The sequence below is a fragment of the Denticeps clupeoides genome, chromosome 6, assembly GCF_900700375.1.
Source record: "Denticeps clupeoides chromosome 6, fDenClu1.1, whole genome shotgun sequence".
Taxonomy (NCBI): Eukaryota; Metazoa; Chordata; class Actinopteri; order Clupeiformes; family Denticipitidae; genus Denticeps; species Denticeps clupeoides.
In genome coordinates, this window is record NC_041712.1 from 8,534,057 (window position 1) to 8,560,591 (window position 26,535).

Consider the following 26,535-nt stretch of genomic DNA (forward strand, 5'->3'; position numbering starts at 1 on the left):
AGCAAGATGCTTTTTAATCAAACTGTCCTGCAGTGACGTTGTGCTAAGAGGTGACGTGTGCTCAGTGTTCGCAGGGCCACAGACCTGCTTGTGCTCAGTTGTGTGTGTGTGTGTTTAAACATTTATAGGTTTTAGTTATTAATGCATCCTGTTTTAACGTGTTCATTTTTTCACCGCTCCCCATGGACTTCATGAAAGCCTTTCGCTCACCTAGAAAGAGCTATAAAAAAACAAACAAAACATAACGTCTTATGTAATGTATATAGCACAACATTACCTAACCTCAGTCCAGAACTTTTTCTTTCTGAAACTTTTCATTCTAACCATATATTAGTTTCATATGACTTATCAATCGAGTAATGTATGTCATAGTGCTGACTTGGGATGAAATCGGAGGGTCAGGTGAAGAGAGTCAAAGTTGTTCTTACAAGATCTTGCAATTGGCCAGTACGAGTCTCTCTCATACTCGTCACTAAGCACCACCACACACACCACACACATACTGGGTTCTTATACCTTCCTACTGTGTGGGTCTGAAGGCCCAAATGGCTGGAACCGGCACATCTAGTACGCACATTGTTTATCAGAGCTTGACCTTGCAAGAAAACTTTATTTCATGAAAAGGAAGAGACAGAGAATGACAAAACAAAACTGTGCAGAGTCTGAAACGGGGGCTAAAATGAAAGTCAGAAAACTATATGTTATATAGAATTAAACACACCAAATCCATCGTTATTACATAGTAAGATTGGACTATAAAAGCCCACAGTATATTTATATTCCACTGTGACTGGTCAGGACTTCAATCAGGTGAATACTCCACAGTGTAAGTGGGCCACATGAGTAGAATGAGATTGAAAGTTTAGAAAGTCTCCAGGAATATGAGGGTCACCCATGAACTAAGGATTCGGTTCTGAAGTGCTGCAAGCCAGGTCCCGTTATAAGTCCTCTCTCACTTGGACTCTTTGGTCACCCCATCAGTGGGACTGATTAGAGCATAGGGCGGAAGTAGCCTAGTGGGTAACACACTCGCCAATGAACCAGAAGACCCAGGTTCAAATCCCACTTACTACCAGTGTCCCTGAGCAAGACACTTAACCCTGAACTGCTCCAGGGGGGACTGTCCCTGTAACTACTGATTGTAAATCGCTCTGGATAAGTGCGTATGTAAATGTAGAGCAAAAATGAGCATGTAGTGTGCAACGTAGACTTCTCTTAATAAAGTGGCTGATGTGCTCATTGCCACATTGGAATGAAACAGATCCAGTAATCACACAGGAGGCAGTTCAACGCTGCAGGGTTTTTCTTGCCTCACAGCCGTCGAAACTCGCAAGAGGTCCTTAAAGCTTTCACAGAGGGTTTCAGTCAACTGATAACTCTCACAACATGGGAAGTGTCGAGCGGCGCTGAAGAGGAAAGCGGATAAATCTCCTCCTTTCCTGCCTCTCGCTCAGCAGGAGGAGAGATAAACCAGTGAGTGCAGCACTAATGAGGGCATGAAAAAGGGTTGGCATCTAATCCTCATCATATCAAAGGGCAAAAGGTGCCAGGATGCATCGGCCCCCAGTTACACCACTTGATTTAGTTTTAGATTAGCACAGCCTCGGTGATCCTAATGACAGATTCCATCTTAATCAGTGTTCACCACGCCACTTGATATGAGCTGCCCGTCACGCAAAGAGGCTTAATGCAAAAACCTGTTTGTTTTCTGCCTGGCAGAGCAGTTCTAGTGGATGTGGCGTCACCACGGGAGCTTTTCCCGGCTCTCGCTGTGCTGCAGTCACTGAATGAGAATGCAAGTGTCAGCTGAGTCACCTGAATAAAAATAGATTTATATTAAAAAAAAAAAAAATAAATTAAGAACAGCGTTGCTGTGGACAAGGTGCATTACGCAATGGAGAGTGTCCTGGGTCAGTCAGCGTGATTATACTGGAGTTTTATTGCAGGGAATACGGTATTGCAGCAGGTATCATTTGGACTGTGGCTCTATAGGATGGTGAAAACGGGCATAACCGACTCCAGCTGGACTCTGGGCAGTGCCAGGCTGGCAGTGGAAGAGAGCGGATGTTGGCAGGACGGCAAGCGTGTCCGAGATCATTCACCCACATAAACACCACTGAGAACCTTCACACGTGCCAAAGAGAGCACACAGCATGTGCACATGCACACAGCTTTAAGGTCCACCTCATGAAGACGCACGCAAATCAAGACGATGTCATTAAATACATTTCTTTAATTTGTTTAAACATGTACACTGTACAAAGGACTCATTGTCAGAGGAAAGGCTGCATTAGAGCACGCAGATGGTGTTCACACACCTCAGGCAGGGTAAAATTGTGACACAAGAGTGTTCCACTACAAATCCTGTGCCAATGTCCCAATTAAAACCTGAAGCCCTAAAATGTTCGTACATGTCGGCAAAATGTACAAGCGCAAGGTGCTCCAGTCTTAGGAAATGAGAATGAGGCTGAGACATTATTTATACCAAAGAACCTAAAGAGGGTGCTAACAAGCTTCCGAGAGAACCAGGAAGGCCTGTCAGAACACTACTTGATCTAGAACACATTAAGGCATTGACACAGGTTCAGTTTCGCATTAAAACACACACCTCTAGCTGCTGAGTGGTGTTTAAAAAAAAAAAAAAAGGACGCACACATAGGTTCCTGCGATACTTGCCTTCATGTAGGATCAGACTTATTCTAATCGGAAGTATGTTTGTTTCAAATACTGACAGAACATTGAAAGTGTGGGGAGGGGAAGAGAAGGGGGGGGGGATACAAATAAATAAATCCTGACCTTCAGAAAGCCATGCAGCATAGTTCCTTGGAGATACATCCTAGCACAGTCACATAGCCAAAGCTAATTAGAGCCTCTGAATGCATTACTTATTTACAGTGAAGAAAAATCACTCATAACCTTCCATAACTGAAGCACAGAACACCTTCCTGCAATAATGAATTGGCATCACAAGAAATACAAGCATTCACTGAGAGCAGTGCTCTCCCCTCAGACACAAAACCTTTATTGCATCACATGTTCCATACACAAAATAAATATACATACATAGTAACATTCAAAACTTTTTCAAATGGAATGGAACCATAGTGCAGTTTACGGCAAAGAAAAGAAAAGGGCAGTAAAAGACTCGTTCCTCCAGAGCAGCGAATGGAAAACAGGACTAGAAAGGGCTTAAAACAAAAAACAGTTGTCTTCCTATAGTCTGCACAATTGGTCTGATGTGATTAACTTCCATTCTTGACCATGAATTAAACTAACCATCCATCAATATACTCCATGAGGAGCTGAAGGAGCGTTTGAAGGAGCTCAGAGTACAAAATGGATGTGTACTCCTTATGAGGAACAGCTTGTTGCCATGCTTCTCACATTAGAGCACAATGTGCTAGCAGTTTTAATTAAAACCATAAAATGATTCACAATTGTTTTTCAGGACACACATCTCCCATAATACTGCAGCTTTAATATACAGTATAGTCATCATTGCCTCACCCCTCTCTCAAAACAGGGGGGTAGAAAAGTGCTGAATATACGAACATAAAATTAGAGGAATGTCTGTGTGTGTTTGTGTTTGAATGCAGGTGAATGTCTCTTGCTGGACTTGGATGTCAGGTTGACTAATCACCTTTCGGTGGTCTCCCCTGTTGTGAAGCTCAGGTCATCTGGGATTAACTGATCCCCTAGGACAGGCATGCACAGAGAGAAAAGACTATTTAAAAACACTCACTCAGTCCATTCAGTCACCTCACTCAAACCTCAATTAAAATGATACTAAAACAGACAGACAAAACCATAATGAATTGAAACCATAAACCATAAACCCATAAAACTAGAAATTACCTGCTCCAGTAAGAGTGTGTGTGCTGTACTGACAGTCTCCAGCCTCCAATGGCAGCTCCTCGTTCTCATTCTCAGTGTCACAGTCAACCTCGCTGTCACTGCTAGTCAGGTGTACTGTATTCTTCTTACACAACAAACCTGTAGGGGACACATGCAGGCACATCTCTGGTCAAGCAATCAAAATAATATTCTATAAAAGGATTATTAAGGGGGGTGGGGTGCCAGTAAACATGTGTGCAAGTAGGTCCGGACCTTCATCAGCACGCAAAGAAGATGCCTCGTTCAAAGCGTGTCGCAATTGGTGGATCTCCCCAGGGCCCTCCTCCTGATCACCATCCAATGAGCTGTCAGTCATGAGTCCAGCCCTGTGAGAAAAGCATTTGTGACAAGTCTCACACTCACTGCTTTGCTCAACCTGCATGCATCCAAGTAGAGTATCTGAGGTTATGCTAAAATTGTTGATTTATGTATTTATCACATAACAGGAAAACAATTATTGGACTGCTAAGATTGTTGTTTACTCCTTATTTGGACAGATGCAGCATCTTTGAATGCTCATAACACATCAGCACATCCTCAAATCGGAGCTCAACCTCAGCATTCTGTTAGCTCCCCTTTGTTGAATGGGTTTACAGGCAATTGCATACCATTACTGACCAAGCCAGAAGGGACAGCCAATCTGGTCCTAATGGTCTGTTAAAGTGCTTCTATAGAAAAAGAAATAAAAGTGAGTGAAAAGCTCAATACCCCAGGGCAGTCCTGCGCGGTTTGCCAGCTGCAGCAGAACTGAGTGAGAAGAGGTCTGAAGATGCAGCCCCGTACAGAGCGCTTCCCTCACAAGCCTCATGCTCCAAACCACTACCCAGAGATGGGGGGGAGCTGTGGGTGCTCCGTGGCTTCAAAACACCTAACGTGCAAAAGAATGTTCTGTTTAAGAAATTCAAGTGATTGGAACAAGTTGTGCATGTGCATTGATCATATCCTATAAATATAAAAGCAGGACACAATAAAGCAAATCAGATGTTTTCAGAAGAGCACAGGAAATATATTAAAATGTCTACCTGTGGTAAAACACACAAATAATTTATTGTATAGTTGTGTAACTGAAAAACAGATCAAATCTATATCAGAGGCTGTTCCATGCTTTTGTGTGTCAATAATGCAATTAGCAAACACATTCTAATGGTGTTCCTTCTTAAAACCACCTTCACTAGGTTGTAGTGAGCTCCATGAAAAGTTGGTCATGTGGTTGTTACTAATTAGATCAAGGGCACAACTATCTTCTAGACCACTTTTTTTTTTTTTTTAACTGAAAACTGGTCAGGTTGTGATTGGGAAACTGGTGCCAAGTAAACCACACCCTCAGAGGTGCCGGGGCTGTCCCTGCTGCTGTGAGGGACGTCAGCAGGGCTGCTGCTACCATTTCGCAGGTCCTTCTCAACTACATCCAGGGTCCTGCGCAATGACACACTACCCAGGCCACACATCCTCTCCTGTTTAGGTGAAGTTTTCTTCCCACCTGAGAATCATAAGTTTTAGATAACCAAACAGGCACGTAATTGGGAACCATTAAAACTACACAAACTAATTTTGTGTGTGTGTATGTATATACACATTCACTTATGTAGTACACTCAATAACAATGTCTCTGCACGGCCAATATTTGGGTCTGTACTTACTACGGTTGTGCCGTGCTGCTCCGTTGAAGAGTGCCTCCAGTTCATTTTTCCTGCACATCATCTCCAGGTCAGCAGAGGGGGCCATCTCCAGAGACTGCCCAGCTCTCACATCAGTCCCAAGGCCTCGTGCCTCCAGCTGCCCCTTTACATCGCACATTTTGCTACGCACCTCTGCCATCTGTGCCTTCAGACGGATCAGAACCCCGGAATCTGGCGCAGAACGACGCACAGCCTGAGGGCGCCGTTCACGCTCCTTCCTGGTAAGAGCTGGAGCTATGAAAGTGGTGATTTTTCCGTAGTTAGATCAAATGTCCGCATACACTTGCCTGGCTGATTAATAGTGCCTAGAAACCTTCATGTTACCTTGGTTATGCAGTAGTGTAGGGGGTCTCGGCTGCATGCCCCAGAGTGACTCCATGTGGCTCCGGTCTTTCAGGTCCAACAGCTCAATAAGGATGACAGGGTCAATTTCCAAAAGACTGCTGGTTCCCACAGCACGTCTCGAACTGCGAGAACTCACTCCAGGACCACCTGCTCATAAGTGTGCAACACAGTCCGTATTATTTATAGGTCACTGTTTCAGATCGATTTGTTTGGCATGTTAGGGAAAAGGTTTGCATATTTTGTGTTAAAGTCTTACAAAGTGTGCAAAGGTGTTTTATTGTGGAATCAAATAAATTATTCATTTCTGTCTCAAACCAGTAATTTACTTTCTTGTGGTTAAATGGCAAAACCCTACACTGTCAAGCCATATTCAAAGTAGCATACATCATGTGGAAGGTGGCAGGATGAAGCGGGAGCTGCTAACCTGTGGCTCCAGCAACATCTTCTGGAATCTCTCCCTCTTCCATTTCCATATTACCACTGTACTCGACATCATTCTCACCAGACCTTAAAAATAAATAAACAAACATTTCATCTTTGCATGCATTATTGGTTAAATAGACAGAAAAATCCTTCTGAAAAAGACAAAAGGAACATTATAGTTTCTAGGCATGTGACAGCTGTAACGCCCTAAATGAACTCAAAAGTAGGTTCTATTTATCTCTCCCTCCAAACAGACCCCTTGAAGCAAACCACCTTATTTAAAGAAGAGGTCCAAAAAAAAAAAAAAAAAAAAAAAAAAAAAAAAAAAAAAACACTAGGATGCTGTGCTTGTGACAGCAGCGGGTTAAATATAGAGAGCCATTGCTGGGAGTGACAGGCAGGGAGCAGGGGGGGTCATGAATGGCCTCTGCAGGGGTCGAGAGTTTAATGGGCTTGGGGGGGGTCAATCACAGCGTGGAGGGCAGATGCGCAGCTGTATCAGACCATACCGCACGCTGACTCACTCTACTCAACGCAATTCAATGTGTATTTTTAGCGCTGCAGAAAAATGAGCCTAACACATCTCTCACAAGAGCGCCCGCAACGCGCGCGCACACACACACACACACACACACACACACACACACACACACACAAAGTGCTACTGGGACATACAGGGGTGCTTCTGAAGTGCTTCTGAGTCCTGCTTGGACCACGCTGTGGTTGAAAGGCTTAGGAGTGGTTGCTGAAGTTGTCAAATAGTCGAGTCTGACAGATTGTTATATAGATCACACAAACACTGGACAGGATATCAAAGACAAACACACTCACCAGTGAAAAATATAGAATTAATCGTTCTTTTCAACATTCTATTACTGCGGTTACTCACATGGTCTCCTCGTCGATGTCATTCTCCTCAGTGTTGCTGGTTGCCGTGGAGCTGCCAGAGGTGCTGCTTCCATCCAGCGGGTTCACCTCCTCATCACCAGTCAAACAGTCCACCTCCAGGTCTCCATCAGACAGATCCTATGCCAGATGCAATGACAATGCAACAGATTAATACATTAAATTAGAGCAGAAACAACAGACCCATTGAACATTATACAGTAGCAGTTAAAGCTGATATTTAGAGTTATTGTTGCAATGTCCCCAAAACATTAGCAGAGTTACATTACAGTAGTTTTGATGGTTTAAAAAAAAAAAAAGAAAAAAGAAAAAAAAAAAAGCATATTTTAAATTCTGCTAACCAGAAACACTACATTTGTGCTAAAATATCAAAAGTACTAAATAAATAAATAAAAACAAATAAATAAATAATGAATGTCAAAGTGTCTATAACCCCTTCCACAAAATAATGTGTGGTTGTCGGATCCTCTTGATTAAACTCTGCATTACAATCATCATGACAAAAATATTTAATAGGCTGTGGAGCTGTGAGGCTGCAAGAGGAAACATCAAGCAGTTTTACTTGGAGATGTGTGCGACTGAGAAATCAATGCTCTTAGTTCATTTCTTACATTTGAATCATCCTGCTGAGTTTTCTCCTCCTCATCTTCTTCCTTCCCTTCTGCCCCGTGACACACTTCATCCCCTGTTGCCTTGCCTGGTCGAGGGTCTCGGCCCCCTGTGGGGCACATGTGGCGGTCAGATGGTGAGGAGCTACGAGACTTCTGCCTCCGGAACAGCTCAATGGCCAAGCGCTGCAAATCGCATTAAAAAGGAAATCCGATTCAATGCAATACAATGCTAGACAGTCACTATTTAAGCGTTTAACAAGGTTTTATCACATTGACAGGAAAAAGCAGAAAAAGGCAGCATATAGTCCCTTATCATAAGAGTCTAACGCTGCCACTGCCCTCTTGTATATTATACAGTAGAACTACGCAATTAAAATAGACCACCTCTGCAAAGTGAACAAATAGGTGTTCTGAAAATGCCACATGCAATTTAGGGGAATGCATAATGTTAATGCAAAAAAAATAAAATTCTATAGATGTGCACCTCATTTGATCACATGGTACTGACATTAATACAACTAGAATCTTTGTTTGAAAATGATAAAATGTTCAAACTATTTAATAACAGAGTTTAAAAGTAAAAGACTTCAATCTTGGAACAAGACTTACTCAAATAAGATGTAAAAGCAATAAAATAAAGTAGTTTAGTTTTATGTGAAGCTCCTTACCTCCTTCAGGTTGTTGATTTGCTGGACGTAGCTGCTCTGGGCTGACTCCAACTGGCTGATGTACCAACACTGATCTCGGCACTTCTGGAAGAAGGTGGGTGACCTCACCTGGTACCTGCAGCAACATATCAGTCTTGTGTCCAGTCCAATGCCGAATCATAGGCTGGCTTATGCAACAGACTAAGGCAGTCAGAAAACGGATCCATTATAGATTCCATTTTAGATTCGATCTAATTTTGTGTACATTTCAGGTCTGAAATTAGGTTGGCCTAATAACCAGATAAGCTTTCCTGAGCAGATAAAATCGCTCTATAACTAGAAAAAGAATAAAATAAAATAAAAAAAAAATATATATAAGATTTACCTTAGAACCAGAGTGTCTGTTTGCCGATCCAGGTAGCCCTCTGTGGCCAACAGGTCCAGCCTAAAGAAACGGTTGTAACCCCAGCACTCTCCCACCTCAAAATCAGAGGCAAACTCCCGAATGATGTTCTTGGTGGGATCACTAGACGCCTGGTGGACCATCTCAACTCTGTACTCATACCTGGAGAAAACATTATAGACACACATCATTAACTTAATTACTTAGTGCGTGCTGACTCCATAACACCCAGATAGCATCTTCATAATGGACTTGTACCCACTTTGAGGTCTCAGAAAGTCCTGCTGAGAGCTCCAAGAATACAGAGAGGTAGTTTCCACGGACCACACCATTACCATCCTAAAATAAACAAATAATAAAACAAACGGCAAAAAAAAAAAAAAAAAAAACCACTGCATGATGTGACAGAAACTGCACTTTATACTAGAGCTAGCAGGGAGGCTTGTACTCACAGGGTAAACCTTGAGCCTCCAGCAGAGACCGGACACCTGAAGTGGTGGGCTGTAAACAGGATCGGCCCTCTGCCTCAGAGTACTGCAACATGTCAAGCGTCAGAAGTACTCCATATTGTTAAAGCAAACAATTATTCTCTAACTGGAAAAAAGAAACATACCTGAAGTTTGAAAGGACGAAAGTGCTGGAGTCATATGCAGGCACCAGTTCACTGGAAAGACACAGATGGATTGAGCAGGTGTTACTAGTGGATGAAGTTGTTACCATGGTTGTACAAATGTGTGTGACTGTACTTGCTGTGAAGCACAAAGGTGACAGCAGTGATAGACGATAAAACAGCTTTTTTTTTTTTTGTCTCTGAACTGTGTGTGTCTGAGAGTGAGACTGCGGTATATCTATATTCACACCTGGTGAAGTCAGGGGGTACAGGCGTGGTGACAAATGACTGCATAGGCTTCCTGTGGACTTGCTGGAACATGAGCAGGATCTCTGGGCTCTTTGAGATCAGCTCACTCTTACTGCAGGACCTCAACTACACAAAACAGGCACACAGCAATTACATATTGATACACGTGCCGGCAGCCTGCACATGGAGTCATCCAAACCCCACCCCACCTGATGCTCCACCTCCTGCAACAAAGACTCCAGCAGCTCAGTCTCCTGGGTCAGAGATGTTTTCTGGCCTGCAAACACACAGGAGTTTACAACCAGTACTCACAACTTCATTATGCGAGGAAAGTCAATTTTGTGACTGAGTGCCCACAGTACCCATGAGAGTGATGAGTTTGTTCTTAAGATGGTTGTCCAGACGTGCGATCATCATCTCCACAGCGTTACGGATCTCCCGCACACGCTCGTCTTTTGCCCCACGGACCGCTTCCACATTCTTCTCCTGAAAAGAAAAACAAGCACAGGTCCATTTAAATGTAGTCTAGAATCTACCACTACTATCATATTTTCATTTGATCAGGAGTGTTTTCAAGAACACGAAAAGATCCCACAGGTATCAGCACGATTGAGAATGTGGGTTTTTATGGTAAAGAAATTTGACACGATGAACCCAAATTAAACAATTTACAGAAAATCCTTGTTTGTGCCAGGTAACATTGTAAACCCCTCAGATGTATTATTTTGGAGGCCATGCTGACAATATTGGGTACCTGGGATTGATGCTGTGCCTAGACGGTGTAGAATACTATGACTTTTACATCTTCAGAAATCAAATTAATATAGAGGTCATTTGTTTGCTGCAAAGTACAACATGGCTAGTCATTTAGTCTAGTCTAGGGCAGTTCTATTTTTGGCACTGTGACATTAATTGATTTGAAGCACCAGCAGCCATCCATTATCAATCCCAGCAACATACCATTACACAACAGTAATTATTTTCAGTCAATGTTCCATTTACCAGCCAGCCACCAGCACTTCACCCGCACCAGACATTACACTTTTAATTTTAACACAGTCTAGTGCATAAGGCTCATCAAATGGGCTCTTCATTTGTCTCCTCTCTCGGGGGCAATCAACAGGAAAATGAGCCGCTCTGCGACAAACACATACACAATACTCGAACAGTGCTCTTCCAGGGCCTCTGAATCAGTGCAGGGTATAGTCACAAGGGACAGAAGGAAAGACCCATGAGTCATTCCATAATAATCGCTTGATGCCCCTGACCGGCTGCCCCAAAGGGACAGTAACCTGACTAATTATGCAATTAGTGGTAAAGTTTGATGGTGAGAACACAGTACTATTGTACACTTGCGAATGAACAAAGATGCTAAATATAAGATTTATGGGGCAAATGACTGCAATTATTATTCCAACAAGCATAGCTAATAAGACACATTAAACAGTTTTTTTTTTTTTAAATCCAGAGGAGCACCTTACCACTTCCTGCACCAGGCTAATGAGCTCCATGAGTCTACGGCGCAGTTTGGCCACTTCTTCATTCACCTTGGTGACATGCTGCTCATAGATCTCAGCCAATGGCTTGAAAGTGTGACCACCATGCTACAGGTAGGAAAAAATGGTCATTGGTCAGAAATGTTACCTTAAATATTTTGCAACTTCTGAAAAAAAAGACTACATAAAACAAATAAAATAGTGTTATTTTAACATCAGAAAGTAAAGATGTCTTAGACATGGTCCCAACGCCAAACCGAAATGCAGCATGATTAATTAACCCAAACTGCTCACCATTCCCTGTAATCCTAACTGAGAAAGATGCCTTTTCTTGACACCAGTATGGAAAAAAACTATCATATAATACATTTTAGAGTCTACTGTACAGGCCTACCTCAGTAACTAGATCAATCAAGACAAATGCTAAGAGAGCATGTGAACGTACCATGCCACCCCAGAGCGCACACTGGTGGCAGATACACTTCTTGCAGGTCCAGCAGAACACACTGAGCTTCTCATGATGGTTCTCACACCTTAAAAGGAAACACTTCAATAAGCATGTACCAGCCATGTTAAGAATCACCCTGCTTCTTGTTGATGGGAGAGCTCAAAGACAAAGTAGAATTTAGACTAACAAAATATAATTAGGTCCTTATCAAATAAGTTTAATTTTTTCCTACATTCCATTTTAAACTGTTCTGCATTCAATATTTTCTGTTCATTTATTTATTCACCTAAAAACTGTGTGATTAAGAAGTGGATGGAGAAAAAAAAAAAAAAAAAAAAAAAAAAAACTGCAATATGACAGATCACATTTAATCACTGTTCAACACAGTGCTCTGGCGGTTAAAAATGAAAGTGAAGCGATTGTCATTGTGAAAGACTGCAGCACAGCACACGGTGACAATGAAATGTGTTCTCTGCTTTTAACAATCACCCTTAGTGAGCAGTGGGCAGCCATGACAGGCGCCTGGGGAGCAGTGTGTGGGGATGGTGGCACCTCAGTGGCACCTTGGGGACTCGGGATTCGAACCATGGGGCCACTTCTTTACCCACTAGGCCACCACTGCTCTGTTCTCTCTCTCTCTCTCTTTTTCCCCCTTCTTTAAGTGCACAATATTACACATTCTTCCTTTTGTAAAATAAATGTGCTTCACATTTGAAATAAAAAAAAAAAAATATATATATATATATATATATATATATATAAAAATAAAATATGAGTTTTTGACTAAGTGGTTGTCACATATGTTCTGACAGAAGTGTTGTTCTTCTAATCTTACATTTTGAGGGATTGTTTAGCTCTAAACTTTGCCACTAACAGTGGATTTTCTGAGGAAGTGCAGAGGCTCCTGGCTGGAGCCTCTGCAGTCACCATAAAACCACTCCAGATGATCCAAAATATGGCAGCCCGTTTCATTTTCAATCAGCCAAAATACACCCATGTTACACCTCTTCTTACCTCCCTCCACTGGCTCCCGGTAGCTGCTCGCATTGAGTTCAAATCCTTGATGCTTGCCTACAGGGCTGTAAATGGAACTGCGCCCTCCTACATCAACACACTACTACCTAGCTACACTCCTGCACGCTCTCTCAGATCGGCAAACGAAAGGAGACTAAAAATTCCTTCTTCACGGGGTCTCCAATTCCAATCATGTCTGTTCTCCGTTGTTGTCCCTGGCTGGTGGAACAACCTGCCCTCCTCCACACGACTAGCCGAGACTATCACCACTTTTAAGAAGCAGGTGAAAACCCTCTTGTTCAAAAAATATAACAGACAAATCTAACACTTACACAAGCACATGCGTACACATTGAACAAACAAATACAAAATGTATAAATACATTATAATTTTTCTTAGTCTAGCACCCAACAATCTCGAGCATGCTCTTCAATGACAAGTCTAAGCCTTATCAGGGCTCTTAGTTTGTAAACTCGATATTCTATAGAAATCGAACAAGAATTGCTGGTGTCTTCCTATTGTAAGTCGCTTTGGATAAAAGCGTCTGCTAAATAAAGTAAAGTAAAGTAAAGTAAAGAGTGCCAAGCCTGACTGTTGCCTATGCACTGGGCAAGTGGCACAGATTTGAACTGACAGAAACGAGAATTATAAATTTAGTGGATTCCGCCCGCATTTTTAGCATCGCGGAAATCATAACGTCCTAAATACTGCAGTGTTTGTAAAAGAATCCAGAATTCTCCATTTGTAGATACTTTGGTCACATTGGTCATGTTGCCAACACACCTATATTTTGTATAAAAGCTGCATGTACGATGATTTCTACAAACATACTATGTAAGCACCAACTCACTTATCCTTGTCGTTTTCCTCATGTTTAGAGAGATTGCATAGCTGCAGTGTGTCCAGTTGCTGGGTAACCTCTTCTGCCCATCTGCAGTTCACCAGCTCCCTCAGTTGCAGCGGAGCACTGAAGAGTTCAAATGAAATATTAATAACTACATTTATTTATGATTGGAAAAACTATTTTCCATTTGCATCATACAGTATAAGGGATGAATGCAGACATAAGGGACTGATGCATTAAGATGGGTGGGTGGGTGTGTACAGGGCATAAAAACTAAACTGAGTCACAGAAAGCAATGCAGACAAAGGAATTTATAACAGCAATTAGGTAAATGCATTTTAGCTTGACAATCCGTAGAAGCTTCATTGATTTTAATTACATTAATTTGCTAAACAATCGATCATTACACTGTTTTTCATTAGTGTTAAGCAAAAAAAAAAAAAAAAAAAAAAAAAAAAAAAAAAAAAGCAACTTGACACTATATTCCTGATTCAATTAAAAAAAAAAAAAAAGGAATTAGACTCCTTTATTTTAACAGCTCCTGATGAGGCAAATAAAAAAAAAAAAAGTGTTTTTTAGAAAATGTGTGTAGGATCTCACCGGCAGTGTGGGCACTGGGCTCTCTGCTCTGTTAGCCAGCGCTGCCAAATGTGCAAAATACAGAGTTAAAGAGCAAAATTTCATGTCTGAAATCTCACATTTCTGTTTAGACAATTCAGTAAAACAGTGCGTTTACCCGTATGCAGCTGAAGCAGCAGAGCTTGGAGCAGTGGGGACAGAGTCGAGCATCTCTCAGCTTCTCCATGCAGATGAAGCAGCGGAACACTTCAGCTATGCTCTACATGGACAGAGACCAGATCTCGTGTCAACCAAAATGTGAACAGAACGTAGTTTCACGTTATTCATGCGGGTTGCTACTAGTCTCATTAAATTAGGGGCTCATACCTTACACTGTATTAGAAACTACTCAAATGTAATATATATTTACAATATAAATACCAACAGATTGTTATGAATGTGTCTTTTATGAAGTGTCCAAATTTGCTTGTTTGGGAAAGTTAGCACATGATACCACATGCTTATTTGATTATTTCCTGCTTCTCTATGCCTTTGCATTCCAGTGTTCTTTGCAAAATAATATTTTTCATGTGGGTTTATGAAAGTCTCCTTTCCTGACCCTACGAAAGATCTACAATGTCAATGAGATCTTATGAATATATTTTACAATGCAGCAATATCAGCATTTGTAAAAAAAAGGATCCATTGATATTATAAAGGATGGGATACTTAATTATACGATGATTTTCAGGTAGCTGGATGATTTAGGCAAATTAAATGTTCGACTTGGGGCTGAAATATCTCTCCAAGAAAGTTTATAAAACCCCCTGGAGAAAGTGGCATTTAACCTGTATAAGGTGCAGTGGTGGTCTAGCGGTTAAGGAAGCAGCCCAGTAATCAGAAGGTTGCCGGTTCGAATCCCGAACTGCCGAATCGTCCCCACACACTGCTGCCTGGGCACCGGTCATGGCTGCCCACTGCTCACCAAGTGTGGTGGTTAAAAGGGGACACAATCACTTCACTTTCATAAGAGTGCAAGAGACTAAGCAGGTTTGAACTTAACTCTCTCTGAGAACCAATCCCAGTGATGTTCAAAGAGAACTAAATACACTATTACAAACCATGAGCTATAAAACATGAGGGATGAGAAAAATGGGACATACCTCAACACTTTGCTCATCCATTTCAGCCAGTTTTATGATGCTCACTGAGAGCTGCAACCAAGAGGGGAAACTTACATTGAGCAAATGTAAAAAAAAAGTCATCAAAAAAAGGAAAAATCTGCTTTAGCTATACAGATTAATAATTACCCAGACAAAATAAAATAGAAAAAGAACAGTGCAAAATTGTCCTTCTTTAACGTTCTTAGAACAGTATGAAGTGGTAGAATGTCAATGTGCAATAAACGAGACGAACAGGCAGCACGCACACATGGAGAGATGTGGGTTTCCCGCGGGGCCTACAGACCTGCACGTAGGGCTCGCATTTCGAAACAATTTAATGCAACGAACGTAAAAATACATACATGCGGTGCTAAAACATCACCATCAGCAAATACACAAAACTGTCCCCGGTGCGCACGGGTGACCACGGAGCTAACGGAGCCGAATCACGTTAGCTGGACCTCCTTCCCACGAGAAACGTCGAGGGTTAACGAGCGTACCGGAAGAAACGCTGATGTTTTCCTGGACACAGACGGGGAGCGCGATCCTTGCGCTGCCTTCCTGGCGGATTAGTTGGCGCGCTACCGAGCTAATACGCGAACAGGTCGCCCAAAAACAAGATGGCAAAATCCACAGGTAAGCCGGAGAACGTCGCTATAGACTATTTTAACAGTAACACTTACGAAGCCGTCATTAAGTGCCCGACTAATGGCAACATTCTAGACAAATGGCGTGCAAAAGAGCCGCAGGTTGCGTTATTTGCTCGTATTACAGACTAGCATCCTCCTGCTTCTCCTAGCGCCCTAATGCTGTCAGTCACCATTGGAAACCGCTGGGACTGCTCTCGCGAGATCTATGTTGGGCCATTATCCAATCAGGTTCGCGTAAAGCTGTCTCACGTGGGCGGGGGGAGACGAGCGTCCACCAGGGTACCACACGCCCACTGCGTGCTATGCCCGTAATTATACATTATCCATTGTAGCCACGTTTAAAGCGCTCAGCCAATGCTCTTAAAATCTTTTAAATCAACATTAACCCCTTTTCTAACTAGATTGCATGTTTGAAAAGGGTGACATGCACCTGCAAAGATCAACCAATGAGAAAAAAGAATCGAAGATTAAACCAATAAGACGCACGTATAGCTTCCGCAATGGGCGGAGACAGCCCGCCTACTCCTGCTGGACACATTTTATTTTGCATGCTAAACAGACATATATTGCCTTAAGGTGTTTGACCTCATATTAAATATTACGGACAATTATGAATATGTAACAAGAAATAAGATTATGAATTGAATCATCAAGCATTCATATTACATATCCCACACAATACTTTATGTGAAATGTTTCAGTTTATTGCATTAAATTTGATCACTATGTATACATGTATTTTTGCTGTGCAATGAGGTGTCCTAATGGCTGAATGTGTGCCGGTATGCTCCTCTGGGAAAGACTGGCCTATATACTAATTACAGAGAGGCAGGTACTTATGTGGTGTGGTGAAGGGGGTTGCATCTCATATATGAAGACTTAATGAACCATTTTCTAAACCTCCAGTGAAAACAGGAAAAAAAATTACATTGCATTTCATTCAGGGTAGGCCCACTGAGATGCCTTAGCCTAAATTTTCCAGAGGCTCTTTCATGTTGTACTGTTCCATTACGTCCAGATTTACTGTAAGGAGAATTCAATCTTTAGTTTTTTAAAGAGTAATATTTAAATTCATATTAACTGTACAGTACAAAACTACTTATTCACAGTAACACACACCAGCCTGATCGGTGCTAACTGCAATAACTTTATTTATCCAAATAACAAAGTTGCTATAGGCCTTTATCATAACTAAAACTAAGATTTACAATCACAGACCAACTTCATAATATTTTCCAAGATTACTTTAAGGACCACATGATGGCAGAACTGTGTTATTTCCAAAGGAAAGCCACATGAAGCGCTGAAGTATAAAATACAGAAGTAACAAACTGAACAGTTTCACATGTTGTAAATAGCACTGCACATGCAGGTGACGCATTGGCCTCAGTTTTGTGTGTATCCCCAAGATATTAAAAACCTTATCACCAGGAACGGCAACACAGCAGAAAACTAAGTGTGTGAGTGTGTGTAAAATGCAAATAACTTGAAGTAGAAAAATAGTTTTACTGGGTTTATTAAAGAGAAATAAACCATCCCCAGTTCACAGAGAACTCTAAAACAATGCCTTACATATATATTTACATATACAATAAATACAGGTTAGCCCACAAATTTAAAAGTCACAACAGTAAATTATTTTTACAGTGCTATAGACAGACTCATCATTTGTGTGTCCTGTCAGAGTTATGAGGAGTACCACACAGACACTAAGATCAAGTTCCTCTGCCAGACAATGATGAACCAGAACGTGATTCATTAAACCATTATTACACATTGTACAGTGATAAATATAAGATGAAAAGCCCCATGTAGGAATGTTTTAGATTTTTTTTGTTTAGATATCATTAGTGTTCACAATGATTTTTTTTTCTCTCGCTGCATTGTATTCTAGTGTACGAGTACCATGCTTGACGCATACGGTTTTACCATATTGCCACACACAAAACAGGAAGGCAACACACATCTTTTCAGCAGCTGCAGGACTGAGCACCCTAAAACAGAATAAATCAAGGTCTGCGCAATATATAGCAGAGTGGCAGCAAGAGCAAAAAAAAGAAAAAGAAAAGTAGTAAGAAAATTACTTACTAATATCCAAGATGGCAAATATTTAGCTGTACAACATGACACATGAGAAATTTAAATTCAATCCACGACTTGAGGTAAAAAGATCCCCAGAAGGAGGAATGACCTGCGACCTTTCTGGCAGGCTGATGGGTCAGGGTGGTAGTGTTTATTAGATTAATGAGAGTATCCTCCTGTTTTTCTGCATTCGACGGGGAGAAGCATGCGCCTCATCTTTCAAAACTTGTATGTTGATATGTATGTTGATAACAACAACTACTAGTATTACTAGTACTAATTCTGCAAAAAAAACAAAAAAGAAGGTCTTATTTTATAAGACTGACAAAAATTAATCTCAATTAAAAAAAAAAGGGGAAAAAAGCTTTCAGGCCATTTTTGGACCAGGTCTCATTAATATAATTATAAAGAAAACCATAACGTGAATGATAATGTAAAGTGTGCCCTGACCACTATCCTTCTACAACCGACTGGCACTCTTACCAGCCTGATCAGAGTGGCTCTGCGTAAAAGTCAATTTTGTAGAACCTCCCATACTTTCACATACACAGAACCACTGGGAATCATACGTAAACCTGTTATCCTTAAACTTGCAGGCTGATTGTGATGACTGTTTTATATTTGTTTAATGAATTTGATGCATGATGAGGGAAGTTTAAGAAAGTTGGAGATTAAGGTCACAGGCCACTATAAATAAAAATGTGTGTCTGAAGTGCACAAGTACCACATCTGATGCCTGATTAAATCACACTCTTCAAAAAGGATTTCATCATTGGTTATAGTACAATGGTAAAAGAGGGTCAGCAAGAAACAACGCATGCAGAACATGCATAATGAAAGCTCATCTGGAATTTTAAAATGTCCATATAAAGTAAGCGCCTTAATTAAAAGCCTGAGTCAATAGCTGCAGTCTCACACACACACACACACACACACACACACACACACACACACACACATTCTGTGGCCATCCAATTTGTTACCCAGCGAACACCTGTGGTGTCAGAGGCGGCGGCAAGCGGTCGTTCTCAGTGTTCTCAGAGTCGATAGGAAGTGCTGGCGGCCGGACCTCTAAAGGGTAGCGCTCCACAATGCCGTGCACCTGCTGCTTCACACTCTCCTGCCACTCCTCCATCTCTGCCTGAAGCCCCCTAGCCCCATCCAGAACCTGCTGTTGCCTCTCCCCCAGGCCCGTCAGCAGCTCCAGGTTGTGGTACATTTGGGTCAGGCCCGGACTGACCAGGGAGCTGCTCTGTGGCCATGTTGACTTTTCTTCTACTCGACTAGGGGATGCCAGTCCAGACATGTAATGCTCAAAGTCTTCAGGACTCAGATTCAGAGATTGAGCGTCCAGTTTCTCTATGAAAGCCACAGCACAGCACTAAGAAACCAAGCAAGAGAAACACAAATGAGTGGTTTTTTTTTTTTTTTATGGTGAATGTTAGAATATTATAAAAACATCAGAATAATGCATCCTGTGATGTCAGTAATATTTCAAACAATGGTAGAATAATGGTAAGACATGTTTGATAATGTCATTCACTAGCTAGCCAAAAATAAATGCTTGAATTAAACTGATAAGCTGCATGTTCGATTTGAAAATAACTGTATCTGTTAGTCTCTGTAAATCCTTCCCGTATAGCACCCCAGTTATGCTACAATAAGCATGTTTCCAACTCTGCACATGGCACACTGTACTATGCAGCCTAGTAATGATATACTATATTTACAGGATTTATCAGACGCCCTTTTCCAAAGCGACTTACAGTCAGTAGTGACAGGGACAGTCCTCCTAGAGACACTCAGGGTTAAGTGTCTTGCTCAGGGACACAATGGTAGTAAGTGGGGTTTGAACCTGTTACTTTGTGATCTTCGGGTTCATAGACAAGTGTGTTACCCACTAGGCTACTAATACCCAACAAACTCAGTACACAGTAGTAAAAATACAGGCCTATGATGACAGAACGAAAGGATATTACTTATGAACTGCTGGTCACGAGGTGTGTGCGTGTGTGTACCAGGTTGGTAAAGTAGTATCCATCCTCCCCAGTCATGAGTCGGCTGGGATTGCAGAAACGGGTGATGTACTGGATGTTGGACTGCAGGCGTGGTGGGTTGGCCTTTAACACAATGTAGATGAGCGTGGGCAGGAAGTCGTCAGCTGATGCCGGCTCTCTCTTAGTCACTCTGATGGCATTGAAGATATGTTTACTGCAGCTGGTGATGCAGGCCAACTTGTCCCTTGGCACACGCTTCGAGTCCATCTCAATCACATCTGTGAATGAAAATTTATCATTAGAGCTCTTTTCCTGTATCTCCTGAATTGCAGTCAAATTAAATCTAACTCCAAATAATAATTACCTGTGATTGCTTTAACAACACTATCAGACACCTCAGGAATATCTTCATCCAAAGGCACACACAACATCTGGATGGTTACCCAGTGGAGAGCGCTTTGAAACAAAACAGAAAACAAGAAATTCTATTACAAAAACTGAACAATAACAGTATAGCTAAATTTAACAGTGAATATTTATAATTTCCTACAGATTAGACTGGTGCTGACTTGCATCTGAACATATCTAGGTGTGTTTTTGAAGCATTATTATACAGGCAGGGATCAAATCTTAGCTGTGCTTCTGGCTCAGGGCTAAGAGGAAGACACATCTGGATGAATTATTTATTTATTCATTCATTCACTCACCGGATTCGGTTCTGAGTGGCCAGATCTTTCTTCTCATCATCTGTGGTCTCGGGGCAGAAAACGCTTTTGTAGAGACGAGTCATTATGTACTTCTCCACCTGGTCCATAACACATTCCACACGCTCAGAGGAGCCTGAAACAAGAACAGGTGCGTTCATCAGAAAGGCAAGATGAAAGCGAATGTCATTGTGAAAGCACAGCACATGGTGACACAACGAAATGTGTCCTCTGCTTTTAACCATCACCCTTGGTGAGCAGTGGGCAGCCATGAAAGGCGCCCGGGGAGCAGTGTGTGGGGACGGTGCTTTGTTCAGTGGCACCTCAGTGGCGCCTTGGCGGATCGGGATTCGAACCGGCAACCTTCCGCTTCCTTAACCGCTAGGCCACCACTGCCCCCTGAACCACTGTTAAGGATGCACACACCTGCTGTCTACAATACCTTTAAAATGAGTCAACAGTCGGTCAGACATGTTCTGGTAGAAGTCTTGGACGTATTCTGACAGTTCATCAGCACTCAAGTCCTAAAAAAATACAAATATGCAGTTAAAGAAATGTTATAACTTACCTTTTAAACAAACAGTTAACCAGAATGTGTTTAAAAACTTGTGTTTGTCAAAGTGTCTAAAATGATTACACAATAGAAATCAGCAGTTAAAACGTATTATTTTGCTTGTACCAAGATGAGAATTTTATTCTGAACCATTACAGATGCTACTCCTCAAAATGTAACTTATAATACATCTATTCAACACACCAAGCCCTAAATGTTAACTTTTATAGTGCAAAAATATAGAACACCAGATGAAAAGCACCAGTGATGTGTCTAAGAAAAGCAAAAAATTGTGTGATGGACCTTCTTGCTGGCCATGCTTTCAATGAACACACGACACTGTTTGTGGATCTCTCTGCCCAGTTTCTGCAAGCTCTTCAAGAAGTCCACAAAGTCCCGGGACACTCTATCTGTCTCGATACTAGATTGTCGAGAGATGGATGGACTCGGGGTTTTACTCTCGTGACTCTCTGAGGAAACACAGAACGCACTGTGACTTTTTAAAGAGCTTTAAATAAAAACAACAACATATATTTCATTTACAACATGCCCTCTATGTGATACATATTAAAACTATACCTCGGATCGATACACTTGACCTAAAAAGAGACGAATGTCTATTCCCTATAAGATACTGCCAAATACAGCTGGATACGACACATGGTACTTACTCACAATGCTCGTCATTGTCACACAGAAGACCTATAAATGGAATGGATTAGCACGGAAGACGCAGTTTTTATTTACAGCATGGCTGGGAAATATGTCATAAAACAAACCACATTTTTCCATGGCCCCATAGCATGTCGAAATATTTACATTACACATAAAACTGTCGGTCCACTATTTAATGCCCCCCCCTTAGTTCCACATACCATGAGAATTAATGGGAATATATGGCCACACAACCCAGCACTTCTAAACTGGAACGTAAAAGGCAAACAAGAGAAAGGAAAAGAGGCATTGCAAGAAGAAAGAGTAAAGCCTAATGTCCTGTAGTCTAAGGTGCAGAGTGAAGGATGGGTCTGCAGTGCAGTGCTTTGCTCGCTGTGCTTGAGGTATAAGCTCTGTGCTCCTGGGAAGCTATGGGGTTTGGGGAAGATGGACCTATGGGAGAGCAGGCACCCACCTCTCAGTCTTGACACCAGAGCTGCCCGTCAATAAAAAAAAACACACGAATGGGACATACAATGAACAGGGGTGAAAGACCAAACAAAAATCTCTCACACACACACACACACACACACACACACACACACACAGCAAAGTGAAACACGGCAAAAAAAAACCCACTGCAAACACCGCTCATACATTTATCAGTTCAGCGGCCTGCCGCTGAAATCCACAATTACACCGGAAAGAACTTAAGATTTACACCTTACACCATGCTTCATCACTCTTGATCTGGTTTAGAATGAGGACTTTCAAAGACTGCAGGGTGACGTCTGCCTTACGGCTTTAAGTCTGCATCATTATATAGGCAAATATAGGCAAAACGGAGGGCTTGGCCATTCATGACCTTATTGGTCGGCCGTTTATTCGTCTCCCTGCAGCCTGAGAGGGCAGTAATTCAAAAAGCACACCATCCCAGAGGTCTTTCTGATCCTTCTAAATGTAGCGACATGCACCCACACACAAACAAAAACACACCAATCCTCCCGAAGACAGAGCGACTGTCACACCCATCCATGTTCCTACAATAGAAAAGGAAGGGCCTGCACACTGAAGCATGTTCATCATTCCTGCAGATCAACGAGGCCCAGCCCTGTCAGACGTAATACAGGCCGACTCTAAAAGCAATGCAAGTGCACAGGTAGTTCCTTGTTTCATATTTAACTGGTTAGCATAGCTGAATTGAACCCTGAAGGTTTTCTAATCCCATTTTTCAGGTTAATCAACATACGTTCACCTAAACTGATTCTAGACCTGCACTCCCACATGCTTCATAACCGTCTGTTACCTTCAGTAGGAGAGCCCATCTCCCAGGGCGGAGTGAACATGCCCCTGAGATCACGAAGGAGGGTCTCTCCATGGCTCTCTCTCCTGCCCTGCACTCTCTCCTCTCGCTCGCCGGACGCTGGAACACACCCCCGACGCAGCACGCGAACACGCACACATGCCACACACAACACACAAAGGGGAAACAAACAAATGGTGGCAAATGGTGGGAGGGTGATAAAAGGAGGACAGGTAGAATGGATGGAGTGACAATGGGTTTATGAAGAAAAGAAATGACAAAATAAAGAGAGATGAATGAGATATGAACAGAGGGGATTAGTTCTCAGAAAATTACATCACAAAAGTGGGTGGGTACTGAGATGGCCATGAATTACATAAAAAATATATATACAAACTTAAATTAAATTACAGCAAAAAAATACAAGTAGAAAAAGGCATGACATGAAATGAAGATGGGTAAAGAAAATCAGCAGCCCCTCACTGATATTTCCAGTGACTATAATAAAATTGATGGTGGCACAGCTCAAAAGACGGGAAAAATCACACAGAGTTACCCGTACACACACTGAAATCTATCAATATTATTCCTTGTTTCTCGAGGAATCAAACGTATGTGTGTGTGTGTTTCTGCATTGCAGGATGGTGCGCTTTCACCATACCTTTCTTAGGAGTAGTCCGCGATGAGGGACTGAAAAACTTCTTGACAGTGGTGACCTTACGAGTTTTCTCATTGGTCTTTTTCTCTTCGAATTTGGAGAAGGGTGCCAGAGCGGACTGGTTTGGGGGGGTGGGCTGGGTACCCTGGTTGCTGGCATAGGCAGCCTCCTCTTCCTCCCTTTGCAATCTGGGAAAGACATTAGAAAGAGAAATGTCAATTTCAAACACTGACTTCTGATTATTATATTACACAAACACCATAAACGTCCTGGCATTACAGTAAGCATTCCAACTGCATGTCTTTGCATAATAAGTAATTCCTCCCATCATTCCCAAAATAAATAAATAAACAAATCAATATCATCCGTGATACGGGAAGCACAGGGTGAAGTTAAGAATCTCTCTTCGGAAGACACTGCTCTTACTTCTCAGCTAGGGCCCAGTCCTCCTGAATCTGTTTCTGCCGTGCTCGCTGGTACTCTTCCCTCCAGCACTTTGAGCAGAGGCCCTGCCACGCCGCGTTGCCATAGTAACCGCAGCCCTTCTTGCACAGCAGCTCTGATTGGTCCACATGGATCCCACGGCGTTCTGACCGCTGACTCATCCTCACCTGGAGAAACACAAACAGGTTTCAGATTTAAATTCTAAATCTTGCAGCGCTCCAGTAATAAGCAAATATTTGCTACTCTAGACACTCTACAATACCAAGTGTGAGGAAAAAATTATCCTGCAAATGTTGTGTGCACAATAACACTTATAAAACAGATAATGTAGATCTGAGCGTTTTGCAGACAATTTTCATATTAAAGAATTTATATTCCTATATACATTTTGTTATATAGACACTTGTTTCTTGTGTGAACCGTTACAATGCAATACGTTTTCCACATGTACCATATCAGAAAAAAAAATCCACAAATATTAATTTTAGTATCCAGCAATGAGTATGGATTTTGTGAAAATGTTGTAATTGCATTTTTATTGAATCCCCTAAACCAAAAATGACATGCATACATTCTCACACTACATTGCATGTAAATCTAACTGCTGTACAATAATTACATTTAGAGCACCCTTATCCAGAGCGACTTACAGTCAGTAGTTACAGGGACAGTCCACCCTGGAGCAACTCAGGGACACAATGGTAGTAAGTGGGGTTTGAACCTGGGTCTTCTGGTTCATTGACGAGCGTGTTACCCACTGGGCTACTACCACCCTAAGTAGCCTGCAAAGGTTAATTAGAGGTGCAGTCGTGGCAAAGCTGAAGATGACAACACCGCCACCTGAACGCCTGTAATTCAACCCCCCTTCGGATACGGGACGCAAACGCACCAGTTTCAGTAAAAGCTGACGTTGCACCTCGGACGGGGAACACATTTCTCGAAGTGCAACTCGGCGACGGTCTCAAGAGTTAAACCGCGACGCCGCTTCCCCGAAACACAAGGCAACATGTACAATGGCGTCGGCCTGATCTCTCTCTGTGACGTCACCATCTTTTTCCCAGCGAAAAGTGAACAGGAGACGAAGGCCGCTGCACCTGCACCTCGGACACTATAAACAACCCGAAACCTAATCCGAAAGGGCGCGTCTAACACATTAGCTCCCACGACGTCGCCATATTCGCATCATTTTGTGACGGCAGCCAACCTGTCGGGACTGCGTCATACACGACTGTCAACATTCATGCGCCCTCAGCCAGGTACTCTGCTCAGAGCTGTGTGAATAAGACAAAAACCGCATCGGAGCTTATCTTCGTGAATCTAAAAGGAGAAAAAAAGGAAGGAAGCGGGGGAACACGTAGAATCTCCCAGCATCTAAGTGAACAATAGTGGCTAATGTTAGCACCCAGAACCGTCTTGTAACTAACATTAAGCTGCTAACGACACCAGCGATAACCCAGGAGCTAAACTGGTCCCGAGGGCACCGAAACCAATCTTCGGCGGGTGTTTAAACGGGGACGCTTTCCTGCGTCGGTCGAGCCGGGTGCGTTTACCTGTTCGCCCGCGAAGTGCCGACAGTGATCGCCGCTGTAACTCTGCTGCTCGTACCGCGGACGCAGTAGCCCAGCCGCTGGTCCAGCGTGGAGGCGCCGCTGTGTCAAAATAAGAGTTCGCAGCGGGGGGGATGTCGATCACGATCAGCTTCGTACAAACGCCTGTATGTGGTTAGCAAAGCTTGAAATAGCATTTTAAAAAAGACACACAAAAAAATTATTTTGAAAACACGGGATTTTTTGTCGGTATCGTTCCTTGATGGTCCTTATTTTGATACCAGCATGAATCATCAAGGTTTCCGTCTTGTTCGGGAATTTGCAAATACTCCATTACTGGCATTTTGCTGCCATCTGCCGTTCTTTCATAATACTGTAGCTGCAGAGCGCAGTACAAGGTCTGTGGAATCTTTGCCTAGTCTTCAGTTGCCTCTGTACATTGGCCATATTCACAAGGATTCTATACACTGACAGTTTACTGTCAATAGGACTGACAGTACAGTAACGGCTCATTCAGTGCAATGCAATGCGCTGGTACAGACTGCTGATTGAATGCTAAACAAAATATTGATCAGCTGTTGTTTAGGCAAGATGCGTGCATGTAGCTCCATCACTTATTCAGGCACAGTAAAAGCTTTTTGGGATGTTGCATA

General features: G+C 42.3%; 2 protein-coding genes across 5 annotated transcripts; both read right to left on the reverse strand.

The window, feature by feature from the left end:
- Nucleotides 1-2,213: 2,213 nt before the first annotated feature.
- Nucleotides 2,214-16,131, reverse strand: trim37 (tripartite motif containing 37). The gene is made up of 26 exons (XM_028982493.1): nt 15,974-16,131; nt 15,791-15,879; nt 15,291-15,341; nt 14,306-14,407; nt 14,170-14,210; nt 13,576-13,692; nt 11,709-11,796; nt 11,249-11,371; nt 10,130-10,253; nt 9,977-10,044; nt 9,769-9,893; nt 9,522-9,572; nt 9,361-9,442; nt 9,171-9,247; nt 8,891-9,070; nt 8,527-8,641; nt 7,859-8,041; nt 7,231-7,367; nt 6,343-6,425; nt 5,898-6,065; nt 5,535-5,807; nt 5,216-5,374; nt 4,603-4,762; nt 4,108-4,220; nt 3,856-3,993; nt 2,214-3,695 (listed from the first exon to the last, which is right to left on the reverse strand). The coding sequence occupies exons 3-26, from the start codon at nt 15,309-15,311 to the stop codon at nt 3,637-3,639; spliced, it is 2,787 nt and encodes a 928-aa protein (XP_028838326.1). The 5' UTR covers nt 15,312-15,341; nt 15,791-15,879; nt 15,974-16,131; the 3' UTR covers nt 2,214-3,636.
- A 1,309-nt stretch (nt 16,132-17,440) lies between these two features.
- rabgef1 (RAB guanine nucleotide exchange factor (GEF) 1) lies at nt 17,441-26,034 on the reverse strand. 4 transcript variants are annotated; one of them, XM_028984598.1, is made up of 11 exons: nt 25,886-26,034; nt 24,318-24,502; nt 23,895-24,079; nt 23,237-23,353; nt 22,406-22,426; nt 21,580-21,746; nt 21,166-21,247; nt 20,727-20,859; nt 20,384-20,475; nt 20,041-20,297; nt 17,441-19,403 (listed from the first exon to the last, which is right to left on the reverse strand). In XM_028984598.1, the coding sequence occupies exons 2-11, from the start codon at nt 24,494-24,496 to the stop codon at nt 19,002-19,004; spliced, it is 1,635 nt and encodes a 544-aa protein (XP_028840431.1). In that variant the 5' UTR covers nt 24,497-24,502; nt 25,886-26,034; the 3' UTR covers nt 17,441-19,001. The 4 variants fall into 4 exon arrangements, with proteins under 4 accessions (XP_028840431.1, XP_028840432.1, XP_028840434.1 ...); XM_028984599.1 differs by lacking the exon at nt 22,406-22,426; XM_028984601.1 differs by lacking the exons at nt 22,406-22,426; nt 23,237-23,353.
- Between the last annotated feature and the right edge of the window lie 501 nt (nt 26,035-26,535).